General features: G+C 35.7%; 1 protein-coding gene, 1 long non-coding RNA gene and 1 pseudogene across 2 annotated transcripts in view; 2 read left to right on the top strand and 1 right to left on the bottom strand.

Annotated features, from left to right (window-relative positions):
* The window catches only part of LOC120622666 (uncharacterized), a 201,254-nt gene extending 197,215 nt beyond the window's left edge, over nucleotides 1-4,039 (top strand). The window contains exon 8 of the long non-coding RNA XR_005658511.1: nucleotides 3,875-4,039. This is a non-coding gene — a long non-coding RNA (uncharacterized LOC120622666). The remainder of the gene's footprint in view (nucleotides 1-3,874) is intronic.
* LOC120581333 (uncharacterized) lies at nucleotides 2,527-2,635 on the bottom strand (annotated as a pseudogene).
* Nucleotides 4,040-4,134: 95 nt separating the features above from the next.
* The window catches only part of RPGR (retinitis pigmentosa GTPase regulator), a 45,553-nt gene continuing 27,837 nt past the window's right edge, over nucleotides 4,135-21,850 (top strand). The window contains exons 1-8 of the mRNA XM_039882945.1: nucleotides 4,135-4,342; nucleotides 6,033-6,158; nucleotides 6,603-6,695; nucleotides 8,130-8,192; nucleotides 10,223-10,381; nucleotides 11,730-11,879; nucleotides 14,908-15,066; nucleotides 19,413-19,584. Of these exons, the coding sequence (XP_039738879.1) occupies nucleotides 4,180-4,342; nucleotides 6,033-6,158; nucleotides 6,603-6,695; nucleotides 8,130-8,192; nucleotides 10,223-10,381; nucleotides 11,730-11,879; nucleotides 14,908-15,066; nucleotides 19,413-19,584 (1,085 nt within the window). The 5' untranslated portion in view covers nucleotides 4,135-4,179. The remainder of the gene's footprint in view (nucleotides 4,343-6,032; nucleotides 6,159-6,602; nucleotides 6,696-8,129; nucleotides 8,193-10,222; nucleotides 10,382-11,729; nucleotides 11,880-14,907; nucleotides 15,067-19,412; nucleotides 19,585-21,850) is intronic.

The following is a 21,850-nucleotide window of genomic DNA, read 5'->3' as shown; positions in this document are numbered from 1 at the left end:
TTAAAAATTAGATTTTTTTTTTTTTGGTACAAACTCTGTAGTTTTACTCATTGATTTTTTTCTGGTTGAGTTTTTTAATTATTTATTTTTTTCTTTTCTCCTCTTTAAATTTTGAAAAAGGCAAGCCATAGGGTGAGTGAAAATATTCTTCTTAAACAAAAGTCCCTGGCTTTGGACTTGTGTGTCCTCAGTTCATTTATCTTGGAGCTGCACTACAAAAATTTAGTAATCAAAGAAGCCATTAGAATCTGATTTATAAATTCAAATGATTATGGGATTTTACAGTGGAGTTTTCAAAGTGGAGACACATCTGTTTATCTGATTCCAAATAGAGAAATAAACAGCGATGGCAGCTGCATTGTAATGCAATTCAAAATACAAACCTTGGAAGTTTTTGTCGAATGTTGTATAAAAAGAATCTAGTTCAGCTAAAAAGCATAATCTATCAAATGTCTTCCTTGTTCATGCATACCTCTATTTTCACTTGACACAAAATGCTGAAGAATGAATAACAACTAGAATTAATAAGGGAAATTGCCAAGCATTTTGTACATATTGTCAGATGGGTGGTGACTTCTGTATATCAACATGATTTCCTGAGGAGTATATGAGTGGTCGGTCATGTATGAGGGGAGCACTGAAAGAGCATACAATGGTAAGCAGAGAGTCGTAAAAACATACCTTTGAACTCTGCCTTCTCCAGCACGAGGGAGGTGGCTCCATAGGCTGAAACCATTGGCTACAGGGATTGTGGCAGAGGTATTTACTACTCACTGAATGTCATGGGCACTTCCACATTTCCCAGCACCCCTGAAATATGCAGGGGCACAGAACAGTAAGTCTGGCCAATGGGTTGTGAGAAGGAGACAAATGTCACTTCTGGCCTGAAGCATTGAATGTCTTGCCCCCCTCTCTTGCCCTGTTACAGCAACCAAAGAGGTCAGGATCCCATATGGTGCAGCTGAAAGGCAGCTGAACCTCCATCAGCAGCCTGGGGCCTTGAGGGACCAGTTGAAGCAGGTTTCCTCGCTGACCCACATTGGACCTGTAGCATAAGTGAGAAAGAAACTTTTTGTTTGCGTTAAGCACTGAGAGTGGATTGTCGTTTGCATTGCATCATAGCCCAGGTTAACATAGCTGACTCAGCCTTATTAATAATAGCTAACACTGTTGAGTGCTAATCCATTGCAGGCACCAAGCTGTAAATTCTACATGCATTACCTAATATCTCACAACAACCTTATGAGATAGACAATAGTATTATCATATATGACATATGATATATATCTATATCGTACATATCAATGGTATGTAGATATCATCTATATGCAGATATATGATATATCATATATATATGCGATAGACAATAGTATTATCATATATGCCACGATATATATCTATATCATACATATCAATAGTATGTAGATATCATCTATATGCAGATATATGATATGTCATATATATCAGTAGTATATTGTGAAAGGAAGCTTTCTTCCTTTCTTCTTGTTATGCTAGAAATCATGTCTCTCCTTCAAGGTAAGGTCACTCTCTCCACATGAGATCTGGATGCCATCTCTTCTCCCTTTAGAATATTGATTATTCTTTCAGTCTCCTGAATCTGTGTTTTCTCCTCTTCTATTCAGTTTGCCCCTCAGTGTTCTCAAGTCTCTCCAAGCTTAATAAAAGCCCTCCATCCACCTCTCTTCCTCCTCCAATTACTATCTCCCCATCTCTCCTAGACTATATCTATCTCCTACCTCCAAAGCATTCACCTTCACTTCGTTCCCTTAGCTTCTCCCACTCTTACCACTCCAATATTGTTTATTCTTCCTGCACTCTATCAAACAACTCTTTTCAGCACCACTAATGATCTCTGCATTCTTAAATTCAGTGAGCATTTAGTTTTCACCTTACTTGATTTCTCAGTGTCATGTGATGCAATTGACCACACTCTCCTTATTAAAACTCTATTCTGTAGGATGTCCCCTTCTGGTCACTCTATCTCCTTTTCAGCTTCAGCATCTGTTGCTGGGCCATTAAATGTGGGCCTTTGTCACATCTCATCCTAACTTCTCTTTTGTTCTCATTCTGTAGTTACTTTCCAGTCATTCACCTAGCAGTCTTTCCCAAGGCTACTATCTCCACCTAGACCCAGGCATCTGCCAAAAAATGTGCCTCCATCTGGACCTTCTGCTCAATTGCCTGCTCAGCTCAGCATCTCCACTTTTATATCATAAACTGTCATGCTCTCCCCGCCTGACCTACCTAACTCCAAAGCCACCTGCTCCTTCATCAATGTTCCCTATCTCAGTAAACGGAGCCACCCTCCCCCTGTCTACCTGTCTTGGAAACCTAGGAGTAGGGCTGCACCAATACCTTCAGGACTGTTTGGCGCCAAAATGTGCTTTACTATATTTTGAAATTAAAAAAATAAATAAGGCATATTATAAATATAATGTCTTTAAAAGTTCTGATTTTCCCATAGTAACTACAATGATGCTTTTATTTTTTGTATTTTTTTAATAATGCCTACAGCGCCTGGTCTTCCTTGGTGGTCTCCCATCCAAGTACTAACCAGGCCCGACCCTGCTTAGCTTTCGAGATCAGGCACATTCAGGGCAGCATGGCTATAGATTACAATGATGCTTTTAAAAAGACTATCCAATCCTTTGCCAAATAATTTAGGGCCTTTTTTTGCTATTGCTCTAAGAGCTATAGTAGTCCTGTCCTGCCTAGGAGTTAATAGTCAGACATCACATCTTAATTCTATGTCCTAAAATATTTTCAAATCTGCCTGCTCCTCTCTGGTGCCAATGCCCTGTATTCCAAGCCAGTGTGACTACTTGTCTGAATTAGTGTGAAAACCTCTGAAAACTACTTCCTGCACCAATTTATTCTCCACGAAGCAGACAGGCAGAATGATTCTAGGTATACTCATAATGGATCCTATCAATTCATTGCTTAAAAGCCCTCAATGGCTTCCCATTGTCCTCAGGATAAAATCTTAGATCCTTAACAGGCCCAAGAACCTGCCACCTTGCCATGATCCAGTGTTAACTGTTTGAGCTATGGAAAGAGCCAAGCTCCCTGTGAGCCTTTGCACATGATTTACGCTCTGCCCAGAGCTTTCTTGCCCCCTCCTGGCTTCTTTTTCAGTTCTTACATTTGATGTCCTGTCTTCAGATAAACTTTTAACCCCTCACACCAGGTCAGTGCTCCTTGTTAAACATTTTCATAGTAACTCCTACTTTGCTTTGTAACTAAGTAATTATTTGTGTATTGGAAAAAGTCAGTAACACGTTTCTGTACACACAGAAATTCAGCAATCCTTGAATCCTAACCCTGGAAGATGGCTTTTTGCCTTTCTTTTATAATGGCCAAGTGTTGATGCACTGGACACTAAGGTTTGACTACAGAAAAATGTGACATCTCTGGGCAAATTCTAGAGTAATGATGTTCTGCTGTTGGTGAACCTTTTCCAACATGTTCCTGTCACAGACTGTACACCTTAGCCACCTTCTATGGAAGGAAGGGGGCTGTCCAGCATACAAGCCGGACTAGCCAAACTGGGCCCCAGCAAACCCATTGTATAATCCCCACATCCCTAAACGCGGGGAACATTAATCACTTTACAGGGCTGTAGTAGGGCTGACTCATTTAATAAAGATTTAATGAAAATCTAGTATATGCCAGGTTTTGGGTTAGATACTGGGGATACAAATGTGATTTAGGATGTTTAGCAGAGTACCTATCTCATTTAGTTATAAATGGTCACTATTACTAGTGTATTACAGTTGTGCGTCGACGTTTGCCTGTGTAACACATCTTGAGTGAGAACATGTTTTATCTGTGACGTCCATGACTATCCCAACAGGGTCCCTGTGGGGCCAGGATCTCCACCACAGCAAACGTGCGCTCTTTAAGGAACAACTGTGCGGCGTAGCCGCCCCCGCCTCCGCTCCCGGGCCACCAGAGGGCGCGCGGCCTTCCCCGCCCCACCACTGCGTCTGCGCCTGCGCACCACAGGCCGCCCGGCCTCCTGTCTTCTCCCTCCCCTCCCCCGCGGCGTCCCCGCCGCCGCCCGCCCAGCCCCGCCCAGCCCGCCTCGCCCGCAATAACGCTCCTCCTTCGTTGCCCCTGGTTGCCGTTTGTTGACTTCCGGTAACGCGGTAGTCGCAAATGTCGAGAGTGTCGCCATGGGGGGCAGAGGGGCTTCCGCGGCCCAAGTTGGGGCTGAGGTGCTGCCTTAGGCCTCACCGAGTCTCTCCCGCCGTCTTTCCGGCCCAGACGAACCCACCTCGTTTCGCCCTCGGCATGGGGGAACCTGAGGAGGTGGTGCCCGGTGAGTCGCGTCCGCTGAGGTGGCAGCGGGCCCAGAGGGAGGGTCTGCGGGAGGGCTGGCGGCTAGGCCCCGCCTCCGGGCCAGCCCCGTCGAGGGACAGGCCAGGGCCGCGGTCGCCAGACTGGGGCCGTAGCTCTGGCCGCGCGCCCCGGGAATGATCGAAGGGAGAAGAAAGGAGGGGAGGGACCTGAGAGGAAACAAGGAGGAAGAAGGTGCTTGCCTTTTTGTTGTTGTTTTTAAATGAACTTTTGATGAGTTTCTCGAAAGTTGGGCTGTTTTTACCTCTATAAACTTTCCAAAGTACCTTTTTCGAGGTCCCCAGGATCCAGTTATATATCGAATGCAGTTAAGAGTGGGCGGTGAGGGGACGTGAGGTAAAATGGGGATAAAGACTTGAGGAAAAAGGGGAGGCGGGGGTAAAGCGGGAGCCATTAGAGTGGTTTTTTAAGACTTCTTTTTCCCTGAGTCCCAGAATACATTTGACATTGTGAAGGCATACGTACGTTACTGCATACTTACTGTTTAACAGAAATAGACGTTTCATAAAGCACTTGAGATGCGCTCAGAGATTTTCTATAATACATTCCTTTAAAAATGGTCATCGTGTTTCACCAAATTGATTTTCTGACCCATTAATGCGTTATGACTAAGAGTTTGAAGAAAAAAAAAACTGGATTAGAGCAGAATCATTCATTCACAGAAATAAGTATTCTGCCTTCTGCCATGCTCTTGGTTCTAACAGATTCCTGCCCTCCTTGGGTTCACAGCTTAGTGAAGGATACAAGAAAGTAAACAAAATGGCAATACCCGAACCATTTGACAGTAGCCAGGAGGCCAGAGGAGAGCTACCAAACCCTGATTTGGGTGAGGGTATCAGGGAAGGTTTGCTGGGGAGCCAGAGCAGGACAAAACAGTTAAAATTATTCATTCTAGGGAAATCCAGAGACTGCTCTAGAACCTCACCTCCCAAATCTAAATTATCAGAACTGAGACGCCTCACAGTTGTTCTCAAAAGGTTCTCCATGTGGCTAATCTCATGCATTAACATTTATTATTAATACTCATGTTCACGATGTTTTCCTTTCTGGTACCCATTAGTTTCTTTATGTGTGATCCTCTTCCTTGATATTTCTTCAAAAAGTGAATCTGGCTTCCTATTTGGGGTGTGTGTGTGTGTATTTAAATGATTATCAGGAACTGGTAGGGGTTTGGGGTTTCCAAAATGGTACTGGACCAAACCCCCTGCATCCTGGTGATGCTAATAATGAAACTCAATACTGTCCTGTTTCTGTGTGTGGAGAAAAGTCCCCAGTCGGGGGCTAGGCCATGAGATGTTTACCAGTGTGAGTAGGGCACCAATTGTATCAGCTCATTTAAGGGAACAGATATTTCACCTGGTAATATAGCAAGACTATTAGTAATTGACTGCCCTCCTTGTGATAATGTATTTCTTATTTTGCACGAGTAACTGAATAATACATATTTAATTTAGTAGATTTCATAAATAAAATTGGAATGAAGTCTGAGGAGTAAGACTGAATTAAGGTGGAAGAAGGAGGGCTTAAACAGTTCTACAGTGGAGGCAAAGCTGTCATGAGAAGGACTCAGAATAGATAAATTACTAAAAAAAAATTTTAGTAACAGACAACATAGTAAAAGTTGTAAAATAGAACCTATCATATTTTTGCAGATTCGGGTGCTGTGTTTACATTTGGAAAAACTAAATTTGCTGAAAATATGCCCAGCAAATTCTGGTTTAAAAATGATATCCCTACATATCTTGCATGTGGAGATGAACATACTGCTATTATTACAGGTTAGTATTAAAATCCTAAATGAGGATAATAATACTTAGAAAACTCTAAATATTATAGATGTGCTGTGTTTTAAACATATTGAAAATTGTGTTTTTTTATTTTGCCAGAGAATTCTTGATAATTAATTCATCAAGAGAATCTTTTAAATTTTAAGTTCCCTTAGTATATTCAAATGTGATTTTCTATACACACAACTTTCTTAGAGTAAATCTATTTTAATATATCTCTATAATTTTTTTTAAAACTGTTATTGTATAATCTTAGAAACTCTTTTACACCTAACAGAATCTGGCTATATGTATATGGACAAGGTAACCTGTGTCAACATGCGAAACAATGTCACCTTTTAAGTATAGCATTTTTATTGCTTTGTGGTTACTTTATCTCACAATATTTTATGTTGAAAATGCTTCAGTTTATTATTCCTTTTTCCTCTTCACCAGGAAATAATAAACTTTACATGTTTGGCAGTAACAACTGGGGCCAGTTAGGACTAGGATCAAGGTCAACTGTTAGCAAGCCAACGTGTGTCAAAGGTTTGGAGTCTTTTCTTTTTTATTACTTTAAATATGTAACAAACTATATAAAGTATTTTTATATTGATTGTGTGGTCCTTTAATGTCATAAGTAATAAAGCCTTTAGTTCTTTATTTTCTGATATTTGCTTGAATATTGTTGGCATTTTACTTTATATGATACTTAGAAATACTTTTATATGTTAGAGTCTGAAAATCACATGGATTTTAAACCCAAAGGCTACAAAAGAAAGTAATAATTCTACACTACTCTACTTGAACATTTCTTCCTTGTTTGTAAATCTGCTTAAATAATATCATTATTCTATATACAGAGAACAAACAATATGTTAGAATTTTGAACTCTGTCTCATTTGTTAGAGTTGTGGACATCATGGTACCGTGTAGTTACTAGTTTTATAAAACACACTTGACCCTGCTATATCTAGTGAGTAGACGTACTAAACAAAACATGAAGACTAGTGGTTGATTAGTACTAGTGTTCTTACAAGAATAACAGTACAAAATATTTTAAATCAGATCTGTCCCAGAAAATAGGGGACATATAATAACTTTACAAAGTTTTTTCACTGTTATGTGCAAAGCTTTTGTTTAGATATAACCTATGAACATCAACTAAACTTGAATGGCTATGGAGATTCCTTGGGATACGACAATAGCAGTATTCTTTATCTTCCTAGCCAAAATTTCAATTTCAACTCAAAATTTCAGTGTAATTGATCATATTTATGCTATTTATAGGTGTTTTTATGAAACTTTTAAAGTACTCCACTTGGTCAAAAAGTATTTATTGGGCATAGTCTATTAAACCATTGGGTGTATTCATGGTGCCTGTGATTCTTACTCTCAAATATCTAATAGACTAGCTAACAGGATTGCCTAGACTGTTACATCCTTGAGACCAGGGACTCTGTCTTAGTGATGTCTGCAGCCGCTATGCCAAGCACTTAGAAGGTGTTCTATAAAGGTTTTTTTGAATGTATAAATGAATAAATGAAGAACTTAACATAGGTACATGCCTATGATTATTTAACTTAACAGTGTTTCATTGAGTGAGGTAGAAGGTCATAGTGATAACAGATTAGGTAATATAACAGGTTGGTGAGGTGACACTGTAGCAGAATGCAGTGGATCTCAGCACATAGTACTTACTTTTGGAGTTTTAAAAAATATATAGATGCCTTAGCCTTAGCTCAGACCTACTGACTCAGATTCTCCAGGGATGGGACTGAGCTATCTGTATTTTTCTCAGAGCTCCACTGGTTATTATGATGCACAACTAGTTCTGAAAACTTTTGGTTTAGTAGTTAAGAACATCAACTTTGGAGTCAGACAGTCCTGGGTTTAAATCACAGTCCTACCACTTCGTTACCATTTGATTGTATTATTTATCATTTTAATAACCATAAAATATTTTAACTGTCATATTTTTAGCTTTAAAACCCGAAAAGGTGAAATTTGCTGCCTGTGGACGGAACCACACCCTGGTTTTAACAGGTATTTTATTTGATCTGTATGATTTCCTGCTTGATTTGAGGACTGAAGTCTCGGTCCAGTACATTTGTGGCTTTGTAAAATTAATAATACTGGTATCTTGGCAACAGTAATATTAGGATTTTTAAAGATGTATCTTGGCAACAGTAATAGGATTTTTAAAGACGTAAGTTTTCAAAGGCAAATGAGATGTAGTATACTCGTTTGCCTTTGAAAATATGCAGATAAATGTTAAGTGACTGAAGGAAAAGCTTATTTTCTTGGATTACATCAAGAGACAGCATCTCAGGGACTGATTGTTCCAGATCTTGCTCTTCCCTCTTCTTTTCTGAAGGAGAGTGGGAATGGCTCCCACCCTTACATCAACCCTTATTGATGTGGGTCACCACAATTTCAATGAAAATCCAAACAGGCTGTGTTTGGCAGGGGGTAGAGGTTGCATGTGTGTGTAGAAATTGACAAGGTGATTCTTAAGTTTCTAACGAAAAGCAAAGGACCTAGAATAGCAAAACAGTTTTGAAAAGAATAATATTGGAGCACTAGCACTACCTGATCTCAAGACTTACTATAAAGCTACTGTAATCAAGACAGTGTGCTATTAGTGAAAAGACAGACAAAGATGAATAGAACAGAATAGAGTCTAGAAATAAACCCATATGTATATACCCAACTAATATTTGACAAAGGTGTCAAGGCAATTCAATGGAGAAAAGGTAGTCTTGTGAACAAATGCTGCGGGAACAGTTAGACATCCAGGTCCTGGCCACTGGCTTTTCTTCCTACCTCCTTTTCTTCCCACACAACTTCTTCTGTCTTCAGACTATTCTCACTGCCTTGGCTCCTCCTCCTCACCTCTCTGCCCTCATTCATACTTCTCCCTTGCTGAAATGTCTTTTACTCAGATTCTTATCTTTTAAGATACAGTGTAAGTCTTATTTCTTTCATGGAGCTTCTTGTGGCTATTCAGATTTTTACTCACATGGTTCTCTGAACTGCTTAAAGTATTTCACCAACTCCAGTTTGTTCTATATGTTAAATTGTGTGGTCCAATTCCATGTGGCCCTGTGATGTCTTCCATTTGATAGCTAATCTTGTTTCCTCAGTTTGATTTCATTTTCTTTAAAAAATATCTAATTTTAAATTTTTACCGATTCAGGCTGATCTTGCCCTCAGTTTCCTTTATAATTTAGTGAGGTTTTAACTTCATATGCATTTTTTTATTTGATTTTTTCAATTTTTTATGTGCATTTTTATGACACGTTTCACTAATTTTTAATATGTATGTGTTTCAAAGGTTTTTATTACTTTAGAGCTTACTGGCCATGTTTATTATCTAGGCATGACATACTTCTTAATTAAGAAAGTAATTAACAAATATTTATATAGTGCTTCCAATGAGCCAATGCTATTTTAAGAATTTTACAAATGTTAACCAATTTAATCTTCATAATAGCTCTATGAAGTAGGCACTATTATTATCCCTGTTTTACAGATGAGGAAAAGGAGACGTTGAGTGGTTAACGGCAGCTCAGCCAAGGTCACACAAGCCAGAATTTATGCCCAGGAAGTTTGGCTGTGGAGTCCTTTTTCCTAAATACAATGCTATACTACCTCATTTTATTTGTTACTTATTATATCATAGCTTTAATTGAGTGTGGAAGTTAAAGTTAAGGAGCCATATCTCTTTTTTAAAATAGCTCAATTTGGATTGTAAACTTATTTGGAAATTGCTTTCTCCTTTTCTGCTCTGAATTAATCGAGTGCTGCATAAGTAAGAAAATACATTCCACACATTCTGTGCATTTCAATTGCTACCAGAGCTATAGAATGATTTTTAAAATCTCACAAAAATGTATAGACTTGCTTGTTTTGCTTTATTTTTTAAAACGGAATGAAGTTGTGTACCAAATTATAGGACAATGTCAGGTTAACAACTTTCTTCACTTGTTAATAGAGGAAATATCTGGTATATACTGGCCTGTCTCATAAAGATGGTGACTGTACTATACTGATGTGTTCTTTTTCATGTGCAGAAGAAGGCAAAGTATATGCAGCTGGAGGAAATAATGAAGGACAGCTAGGACTTGGTGACACTGAAGATAGAAACACTTTTCATCCAATTTGTTTTTTTACATCTCAGCATCAGCTTAAACAGCTCTCTGCTGGATCTAACACTTCAGCTGCACTAACCGGTGAGGCTTTTTTTCCATTTTAAGCTGGGGCATATCCCTTTCCTTTAGACCAGGATATACCAACTTAGTAAATTGAAGACAGCATTGCCCTTTAGTTTTCTTTCATTGACAGTGTGTTTTCAGAATGCATTTAAAATGGAACTTCAAATCATAACATATATTACAATTTTACGCTTATGCCCAGGAAGTTAGAGTTAGATGTAAACATACATTTTGAAGATGTGTTAAATCAATTCTAAGTTATGCTGTTCATCTACTCATTTGATATTCTTAAATATTATCTTCATTGTATGTTCCGAAAGTTATACTTGCAGCTTTAATGAAGTTGCTATCAGAAACATCATAGAAATCTGTTGGATATGTACAGTTAAAATACAGTTTATAATGGTCATTGCATCTCTCTGCCTCCCTATTAGAATCCTATATGAGAAACAACTTTAAAATTTGGAGCCAGCATAAACCTAGTCTCACTGAAGAAGCTGCCAGAGTGCTTCTTTGTCCCAATCTGGAGAGCTGTTTATCATAAGGTGTTGCTCTGGCTGTCAGGAGAGCCAGAGGCGGCTCTGCAGCTCCATCCTTTCAATTCTGTCAGCCGTATAGTTAGCATTTTGACATCCTTCTGTTGGTTCTTATGTTCAATTTTCCTGTTATTTGCCTTATTAAATCACTTCAAAGATTAATTTTTTAAATTAAAAGATAAGTCTTGATGATTTCTTTCTAAAATATTTTTTCCTAGTTTAACTTTTTCTGACATTGAAACCCTGATCAGGAAGAACAGAAATTAACCTGTATTTGAGATGCTATGTATGCTAATATATCTCCTTAGTCTTCGAAGCTAGATTATATGCTTTCAAGTATAAATTATTTTTAAAAAAGGAAAATGCACTCATTTTTTTCTTTCTTTAAATCATCATTTCCACAGTTTCTCAGAGCCGGGTCTTCCAGGCCATTTTAACCTGAGACTTGCCCAAGAGATATCCAGTATGATATCATTCATTTCAGTTGTAGATAGACTGCTCGAAAGGAGGAAACAATTTTCTGTTTAGAGACATTAAAATAAGAAAAAGTTATTATAGGAAAGGATATTCTGTCGTTGCTATTGAGATAAAAATATGGACGTGACTAAAGTGATTTACATCAGGTTATTCTCTGTTCTTTATCATTATAGAAGCATTTCATAATAGAAATTGAACTCTTAGGCAGCTAGCTGGTATAAATATCTTAGTAGTACTTTTCTTTCAAGATGAGTAATTTTTATAAATTAAAAAATAAATGGGCTGTTGGAAATATAATTACTTGATAACCCTGATGCTTTTTAAAATCTTTTTTCCTCATGTTTTCTTTATAGTGGATGGAAACCTTTTTATGTGGGGAGATAATTCTGAAGGGCAAATTGGTTTAAAAAATGTACCCAATGTGTGTGTTCCTCATCAAGTGACCGTTGGGAAACCTATCGCCTGGATCTCTTGTGGATATTACCATTCAGCTTTTGTAACAAGTAAGACAGAATATTTTCGATTACGTTATCTCCCATTTCTAAGTTATTACTAAATTAATAATAAAATGATATAACATTCTACAGTTCCATAGAAGTAACGCCATGGTAGTCCAAGTAATGAAATAATTTGATGTGTTTTAGGCCACAGTATTTATCTACTTCAATAATAAGAGTTTTTTTAATTTCAAACTCTCTCTGACATGTTAACTTTTTAAGTGAATATTAGGTGTATTAGGTATACAAAATTTATGTGTTAGAAACCCTTCTAAGTTTTGATTCTAAAACTTCTTGGACTCTTCTCGCATGAAAAACAAGATCTGTTGGCCACTTTCCTCTAGATCTCCTTGCCTCTGTACTTTGACCTATTCTACTCTTGCCATTATAATTTTCTTTTATTATTTCTATACATGAGGCATACTTTCATTGTGGGAACAGGGGTGAAGACTAGATGGAAAAGAAGAGAGGTCAGTATGGGATATTTCTTTGGTGGGACTTTAATCAGCATCCTTAATGTCTCTCATTCCTGGGCTCACTGGCAATCTTTTCTACCTTAGTTAAAATATTTGAAATGTTGGACTCTATTATAGTCTACATCTATGTTAGTAATAATAGGAGAAGTATGATCATGGCTTTCCATCTTATTGATGGTTTTTCTAACAGTAAAATCACCTAGAGGAAACAGTTTTGCGGCCCCTCTTAGACATCTCTCTAAATCTTTGTTTTATACATTTACTCCTTATTTCATGCACTTCAGATTCAGTTTTAGAAAGTGCCAAATGACTCATCCCGGTGCTCCCCAGATTTACCAGTGAATTTCTAGCAGCTTGGTACCAAGAGAGGGCAAAATCCAGTTTGGTTGGTATTGTTTACCACTGTATCAGTTTGTGTCTTGAACAAACTGATAACCAATTAATATAGTTCACTGGGGGAGTGAGTGAATCAATGACCAGTTGATTGTGTTCCTTGGGGCAATATACCACCCACCAACTTATTAGTACCTTTAGGGCTCCTTGAGTTGGTATAGTCTATGCTCACTTTATTCATAAAACAAAACAAAAAAAAGGGGGAAAAAAACAAAAATTTCAAGTAAAAGCATTGTCTTATACTTGAGTTTTAATAAAACTGCACAAATTATTTTTATGGCTAAACTCTGCTTTATCCAGGAGAGGAGTAAGTGGAATTGTTCATCTTTACCCAACAGGTGTTAAATTGAGCTTTTTTGCTTTGTTTTTTGTTTACATGCCTTTTTTAAAGAAAAACAGCATTATTGAAAGATAGCTCACACACCATACAATTCACCCATGTCAAGGTATGAGGAGCAGCAGGAGTTTATAGACAGAGGTAGAAAGAGACTCATCTGGACTGATTTCATATGAGAGGCAAAAGGCATGGAACAAGGGGGAAGGGTGCTGACTCACTGAGTATCTCTTCTGTGCTGGTGTGTGTTAAATACCAAGTAGAAAACTGTGCTGGGGAAAACTTCACCTTCTGTACAGAAAAATCAAAAAAATCAGCATAGCTATGTTAGCAGTATTTGACCAAGTTTTTTGTTATATTACTATTACTATTACTATTATTATTATTGTTGTTATTATTGTTATTGTTGTTATTATTATTAAAGTGTAGTTGGCATACAATATTATATTAGTTTCAAGTTTGACCAAGTTTAACATACCTTGTTGTTAGATGTCCCACAGCTTCCCTAAGTTTGCTAGAAGGGCTCTTACACTTCAATAGCAGCTTATGCTCATGGCTAAGATTTATTACAGAGCAAAAGCAACTGGAAAAAGATATGTATTGGCGGAGTGCAGAGAGGTCCAGCATAGGCTCCCTAGTCTCTTCTCTTCCCAGGCCACACAGGACATGCTTTCTCTTTGGCAACAAACTTTGGGGACGTATTATGTGTAATGTCTCTGCCCAGAGAAGCCCACTGCAGTCTCAGGGTCTGAGGCTTTTATGTGGAATGTGATCATGTAGGCAACGTCCTGCCAGCAACTGGCCACAGTATCAGAAACTCAGGTCCCTCAACAGAGAAACCAGGTATACCTGATCAGTGTTGATGTTTGTGCAAAGCAATCTTAGGAAGTTAATATGGTATAATTCATTGCTCCAGGGTATATAACAAAATCATTGATCACATAAAGAACACTTCAAGGGCCATATTCCCAGGGGTTGGTCAGTGAGCAATCATGGTTCTCTTGGAGACATGCAATTATAAGCAACAAGACCTGTTTTGTTACCTCTTTCCTCATACCAATGGTGATATATTCTGTGTCATTCTTTACATTAGATTATATATTTACAAAAGTTTTTTAATTGCTGCTTTATAGAACTCAGTTCAGTTTATAGAAATGAATAAAAGAAATTCCTACTTTCAAGAAGCTCATAGTCATAGTGTGATAAGTGTAATAATAGAAACAAGTCAATAGTATTAGTATGGACAAGGTAGTAATTAAATGTCAGTGGTTACTTGATAAGAGAGTCTTTCTGGAGGAAGTACTAACTGAGTAAAATCTGTTACCTTAAGACTGTATAATGTATTTACTCACACATGAATGAGTTTTCTGAAACAAGTTTTATAAAAATCAATTATTCATTTATTCAACAAGTATTCATTAAATGCTCAGTGTACTAGACATTCTGCTGGGTTTTTAGAATGCCATAATGAGCAAAACAAAATCTATGTCCTTGTGGGGGCTTAATGTCTAGTCATTTTGCTATATTAAGAGGAAGTCAAAGAAATATGATAGTCTTCTCTCTTTTGTGAAATAGCTAAAATAATTTTCTAGCTGTTTATCAATAGTGATGGTCATGAATTCTTCATGAAGATTTTGGATTAGAATAATCAAGAGGAAAGGAAAATCTGGTTTTATTTCCTCACCAGACAGTAAAAATATCTCAAGAAAGTTCAAATTTATTAAGACGCCATTTTCTAAATTTTTTATTGAACATGAGAACCTGTACTAAAAAGACCAGTATCTTGTTCATTTTTATGTTGTCATTGACCACTGTTCTTTTCCTTTAATAGTGGAGGGAGAACTATATACATTTGGAGAAACTGAGTGTGGGAAGTTAGGTCTTCCCAGACAGCTGCTGATGAATCATAAAGTGCCCCAGCTGGTGCCTGGAATTCCTGATAAGGTGATCCAAGTAGCTTGTGGTGGAGGGCACACGGTGGTTCTCACAGGTATGTGTGGACCCTGCTGCTCTGTTTCTTGCTTTCTGTGGTGGCTAATGACAAAAAATGTTCTACATTTTTTAAATTGTGGTAAGAACACTTAACATGTGATTTACCCTCTTAAGTGAGTTTTAAGCATACAGTACCATATTATCTATAGGCATAATAGATATGATGAATCTCTAGAAGTTACCTTGCATATCTGAAACTTTATACGCATTGATTAGCAGCTCCTCCTCCCGCCATCCAAGCTCCTGGCAACCATTATTTTAATCTTTGCTTCTATGAGTTTGACTACTTAGGTAGCTCATATAAATTGGCCTTGAATCTTTTTCTGTGAAGATCCCGACTTTTTATTCCTATAGTTAATATACATTTCTGGCCTATGGAAGAATTTCTTAAATAGAAAAAAATGAATCTTGTTGAATGGTTTTCCCTATCATAATTGATATTTTTATGATCTTAACACCTTTACTGGCAGCAAATGACATTGTTTTTAGCTCATTATCAAAGACAAACTGTTTTCAATATTTATATGGAAACATATATGTTTTCCATATATATGCCATATTTATCTAAAATTGTCATTTTTTTCTGAAACATTTTCTTTTGGAGAGGCTCCCTTTCCATACTATTTTCTATAGTCATTGATAATTCTTTTCTTTGTGATATTCACCATGTATAACTCGGTGATTTCTTTGTGATTTTTATATTCCGTTATAGTAATTTATTTAAAAATGTTAAGATTTTAAATTACAGATAATAAAGTCAGAATATTAATTGTAATGTCACTTTAGTTTCTGAATTTTGTATTTAGTATGACGTTATTTCTCAGGATTCTAGTCAATATGTTAAAATATACTTATGTTTGATAATATGCTTACTAAATCGACATTCCCAAATTTGTTAGGCGTTAGCTTTATGTTAGATGAGTACTGTAGAGGTAATGTAGTTAGGTAGTGAATTGTCATTTTCTTGGTTAAAAAGAAATGAAGTTTCTGAAATTGCCATTTAGTCTTCAGTAACCCAAAGTTGCAAGTGTTCTAGACAAATTTTAAATAATATCCAATTCTCAGATGATATGCTTAATGTTCCAAGGTGATTGAGAAATATTTTATCTTTAGATTTTTCTCTCTTACATAGCTTTTCCTTAACTTCTTTTTCTAGTCCCAGTCATGCTTATTAAGCTATGGTTTCCTAGAATTACAATTTCCAGATGGAATCTTTTTCCAAGTTAGAAATAATTTTTTTCAAGGCATCCACTCTAAATTTGGAAATAATTTTGAGGTTTAAGTTCTTTTTGAATTTTTGCTGACAAAATGATTTTTTATATATTTTCCAAAATTTTTATTTTATGAATTAAACTTTAAAATTAACCTTTATAAATTATCTGAATATTCATTCTATAGGCAGAAATGCAACTTATTCTTTGTTATGTATTGTCTCTAGTTTGTATAAAGATTATAGAAATAATTTATAAGGTGATTGAGTGGTATTCTGAAGGATACAAATATTGATTACGTAATAACAATGTCATTTAACCATACATTATAAAATATTTTCATATAAAATGAGCACCAAGATAATCCACAATACTTTTAATTATACTTAAAATAAAAAAAAAATACACTTAAGTATGATATTTTCTTAAAATATTATAGACATTAATCTTCCCGTGGACTTTGTTTTGAGGTTAAAAACCATACTGCCAGAAATTGATTGTTTTCTCCAGAGTTTTGCAGACTTTGGGATCTCACAGACTAGTAAGGTTTTTATATTTTAAGTTTTTTGTTTTGTAGAAATATGAAAACCAACAGATGGTTGCCAAGTTCTGATTTACATTTGGCTAAATATGGACGTTGCAAAAGAAATACCATCTTGTTTTCATCATTATATCATAAAATAAGAGACGTTTTCAAATAAAAAAGAAACTCAATTTTATAATAAATTGTATAAACTTATCTATATGGAAAATTTACTACTTTCCCTATTTTTCACATTTCTTCGTGGACCCATGAGAGCTTTATTATGAGTCAGCCCCGGTGAGAAACTTGTATTCTAGAGCACAGTGTGGACAGAAATATTAAATATTTAGTTCTAGGCGAAGAAGAAATGGATCTGAAGAGTGTATTGAACATAGATTGACTAAGTACTGAGTCGAATACCTAAGAGTTATAGAATATAAGACCTTTTAGGAAAGAATAGCTAACCATCTGTTCTAGATTATTCCCTTTACTAAAGGAAAAGGTTTGTATTAGATGTTTCTATGTGGTCCGTCCCCAGCTTTGTTTTCCCTTGTGTCTGTAAATCTGATCTTAAAATTTATTTGGCTATCATTCATTACAATATTACAAAGATAATTTAAATTAGTTCATTGCTGATGAATTTATTTAAACCGTAACATGATAGATTACAAAATACAACTACTAGTTTTAGTGACGGCAGGATTAGTTTCTCTTTAGAATCAGGGAAACAGTGGACCACTGTTGACAAAATGTCAGACTGGAACTTGGGACACACTAAGTGAGGCAGAGTGATAGATGTCATCTTATATGCCATCCACAGCAGTTACCAAAAGAAAAGAAAGTTTTGGTTATAAGATGGGGTCCATAATGAAATCTAGACCCCAAGGAAAATAATTTATCTTAACGTCTTTAGATTATGTTTGTACAAACTTAAGATCTCTACAGGGCAACAAGTTCCTAGTCATGAAATTAAATGTATTCTGTGAAATTAGAGTACTATTGATCTGAAGCCAACTAATAAAATCTGTTCTCCTAATATAGTATCATTTATTAACTTTGAATTACATTGTTAAATGTTACAAAGGTGACATAGCCAAAAAAGTGTTTTAGTTGTTGTATTTAATGTTCTTAGATGAAAGAGTCTTAGGTCATTTTTTTTTTAAAATAGAAACTATTGTCATCATTAATCATCTAAGCACTTGAAAGTGAACCATACAGGATAAGGAACAAAACTTTTGTAGCATGATTCAGGCTGCCTAAATGGCCTAATTTTACTAGCCAATATCAGACAGTTCAAGAAACAGAGTAATTGTTGGCCAGCTAGAGATAGACAGTTGTTTTAATTTACCTGACATCTTACTCTTAAGCTGAACATTCAGAACTGGAGGTATGCCATATGATTATTAATTAAACTAAGAGATGTAATTTTTTACACTAAAGTAAGGATCTGTTTTGCCTTTGCATCTGTGTGGCTTCATATCCTTAACACAACATATTTTATTTAACAAGTAATATCTATATGTCTTATTTACGAAGTAAACATTTTTATTAGAAAAAATAGAAAGCCGTATGACAATAGATATGTGGTCATCAGTATCCTCCACTGTCAAATTAAGATGACTTGATTACATAATTACTTTTTAGAAAAATGTTCTTTACAACTGAATGTCTTATTATGTTTTAAAATCTGCCTGAATGTTTTCTCATTTAATTTTCAAAGCAACTCTGTTAGAAAGAGATTATAACATCAAAGGGTTTAAATAACTTGCCTACTTGCCACAGCAAATAATAATGAAGGTTTGGGCTTCTGCCTGAATTCAAAGGTCTGGCTCTTCTGTAGCAGCAGAGGCAATGTATTGAACTCTGGAGAAGTAGACTAATGTAAAAAACACTGTGCTTCCTAACACAGAGGCCAGGGAGACTTGTGTGTCTAGAAGGACAATTTTATCATTACTCATTTATTCTGTTTTTGTGCTTTTCCATTTCTAGAGAATATATGTGCATAATATTTACTAAGTTATTGGAGGTCCTTTGGAATCACTTAAAAATATTAATATAAATGAAAGCTTTTTACCTTCCTTTCATTATTATTGCATTTCCAAGTAAAGGAACTTTACCTGTGAATAAATCTAGCATTATCTACTGTAATTTTTAATTCTTATGCAAATTCTCTTCTGAAATTGTTTTATAAAATGGACTATTCTATTAAGCTACTTTTAAAAGTAAGGACTTTATAGGAAACACTTTATTTTTTTATTTAAGGCAGTGAAAGGAATTAGCTTAAAGATAATTGATGCTTTTTAAAGAGCTGGGTGGTAATTATAGGGACATTTAAGGTAGTTCACCAACATATATTTTTAGGAATTCCTTTTATGATTATTATAAAAGATGAAATTAGGCCCATGCCATAATTTGTACAGTTGTGTACCTTGTCATTTTTCTCTTCATCATTGAGAAATGTATACTTAAGTATTAGGTATTCTAATATGGATATTTCTTTCAGAGTTACTTAACCTTCATAAAAGGTTGAATTACAGTTTTTCTAGATATAATGGTGACAGTGTCTGCTTTCCTGCAATCCTTTTCTTGTATTTGTCCCTTCCCTTTCAGAGAAAGCTGTGTACACCTTTGGACTGGGACAATTTGGTCAGCTGGGTCTTGGCACTTTTATCTTTGAAACTGCAGAACCCAAAATCCTTGAGCCTATTAAGGACCAGAAAATAATTTATATTTCCTGTGGAGAAAATCACACAGCTTTGATAACAGGTACAGATCAGATTTCTCTTATATATTTATAGAACTGGGTATATTTTAGTACAAGATAAATACTAATGTAAAATGAATGTATCTAACTTAAACAAAGGAATTAATAACTGAGAAAATGGAGTTCCTTGTTTAATATGCCCAAATATAAAGTGGTAAACTCCTTTTAAATTTTAATTCAATTTAAAATCAATCTAAATGATCCAAAGATTTAGAATCTCAAAATATGTCAGTGGTGTCAGAGTTAAGACCATAGTATTATACTTTGGCAGAAAACTGGAATCTTTTTGAAATTATACCAATTCAAAGGCTCTTAACTCTACTTAAGCCAGAGGGAAAATCTTACAAGAAAGAACTTATTTATATATATGACATACTGTTGAATTGTACACTTGAAATTTATTTGATTTTATTAATCAATGTCACCCCAATAATTTTTAATAAAGATTTTAAATGAAAAAAAGTAATTATCCCTGTTCAATCTGACAGAGCTGCTCTCAAGCTAAGTAAATTCTTATGATGCTTTTGCCACTAAGAGGCGTTTTCAGAAGTGACTCTCCTAATTTCTCCACAGTGATAGAAAGACACCTCAAAGACCACTAAGTGAATACCTGGATCCTCTAGGCCTTTCACACTTTAGTTTCTCCTTTATCCATGGAGATGCTGAACTGGGGCGACTTCTCAACCTCAGAAACTAGGTGTTGCTAGTGTAGGACTCAATAAAGATCCTTCCCTAAAATGACTAACTCAGTTATTTGTAGGCAATTGATATACTCCACAACTTTAATTGCTTTGGAACAAAAGGCTCTGCAATTTCACTGTTTCTAACTCACATTTCTACCTAAAAGTGAAATAAAGCATTAAGAAGTTAGAAATCATAAGTATTTTAAAATAATCCAGATAGTGATATTTCTACATTTTTCCCCTTCTTTTAAAAAAGTCACTGCTACGGTGGAGCTCATCTAATGGTAGCTGGTCAGGGAAACTAGAAGTCGGTAAATACAAGGCACTGCCATGCACTGTCCCTTCTTCCCCAAGGAATCTTTGAGGGAGACCTACCTGCCCATTTTCAAGTATTGATGTCTTTGTTAATATTGTGTGAACTAGAACTATATACAATGTAAAGAATTATTATTCATTCATAGTCCTCGAAGGGTTGTTGATATGTATACTTTACTGCAGGATCTTAATCTGTTTCTCTGTCTTTACTGCCACTTTTTCATCAACTCTAAATTGCCATTAATGGTAAATATACAATATTTATTGATCATCTAACATACATTGAGATTACTTGGTTAAACTTTCATAATACCTTTCCTCCTGATGAAAGAAGTTTTAGTACAAATAATTGAACATTAGCTTTGTTTGCCTTTTTGCTCATGAATCCTCCACAGGGGACGGATGTTAGGAATATTTTTTTCTCCAGGATTAATGAGAGATATGTAGTGAGTATGTAAGTTTTTGTCAGTTCCCCATTATAGCCACTGGCTGATGTCTTTAAAAAGCTCTCTGAGTTTGGAAGTGCAATCAGGTGGCTTGGAGCAGAGTTTATTTTTTCTGGATAAAGGTAATCAAATTAAAAAGGCAAACCTTAAAAAGCATTTTGGATAAAGAAGTCGGCATCAAAAAAGAGGAGGAGGAAGGCAAAACGAAGATAAGGAATAGATATGAAGAAAAGAAATAAGTACCTAATAATAACAATTATAACAGTCTAAATTTAGAGTCTAAACACTGGTTATTGCTGATTTGTAGGCAATCTATTTTTGTATGTTGATTTTTGAACTTAACACTTTACTGAATTATGTTATTATTTCTAATCATTTTTCAGTCAATTCTCTTGGATTTTCTTAGAATGCAATTATTTTGCAATCTTAAGCTAGAAGCCCCCAAATGTGATCATATCATTTCTCAGCTTAAAAACTATTCATTTAGCTTATCATTGCCCTTAAGAAAGAGTTCAGAAATTCTTAATGTGAACTAACAGGATCTTCTGTGTTGTGGTTCCTTCTTACTTCTTCAGACTCATCTCATGCGACTCTCTCCTTTGTTCTAGAGGCACGTTGGTTGTCATTCAGCTTCTTGACTATGCTGTTTTCTCTTGATTCAGAGCCTTTGTCTGTACTGCTGACTCTGCCTGGAAGATTCTTTTTTTTTTTTTTAATTAACTTATTTACTTATTTTTGTTGACATTGGTTAACGAAATCCAATAAGTTTCATCTGTACACTTTAACAGTAAGGCAATATATATATATATATATGGCAATATATATATGTGTGTGTATATA

Source organism: Pteropus medius, unplaced genomic scaffold, assembly GCF_902729225.1.
Source record: "Pteropus medius unplaced genomic scaffold, Ma_sr-lr_union100, whole genome shotgun sequence".
Lineage (NCBI taxonomy): Eukaryota > Metazoa > Chordata > Mammalia > Chiroptera > Pteropodidae > Pteropus > Pteropus medius.
Note: the sequence above shows the minus strand (reverse complement) of the source record. Positions and strands in the feature narration are given on the sequence as shown.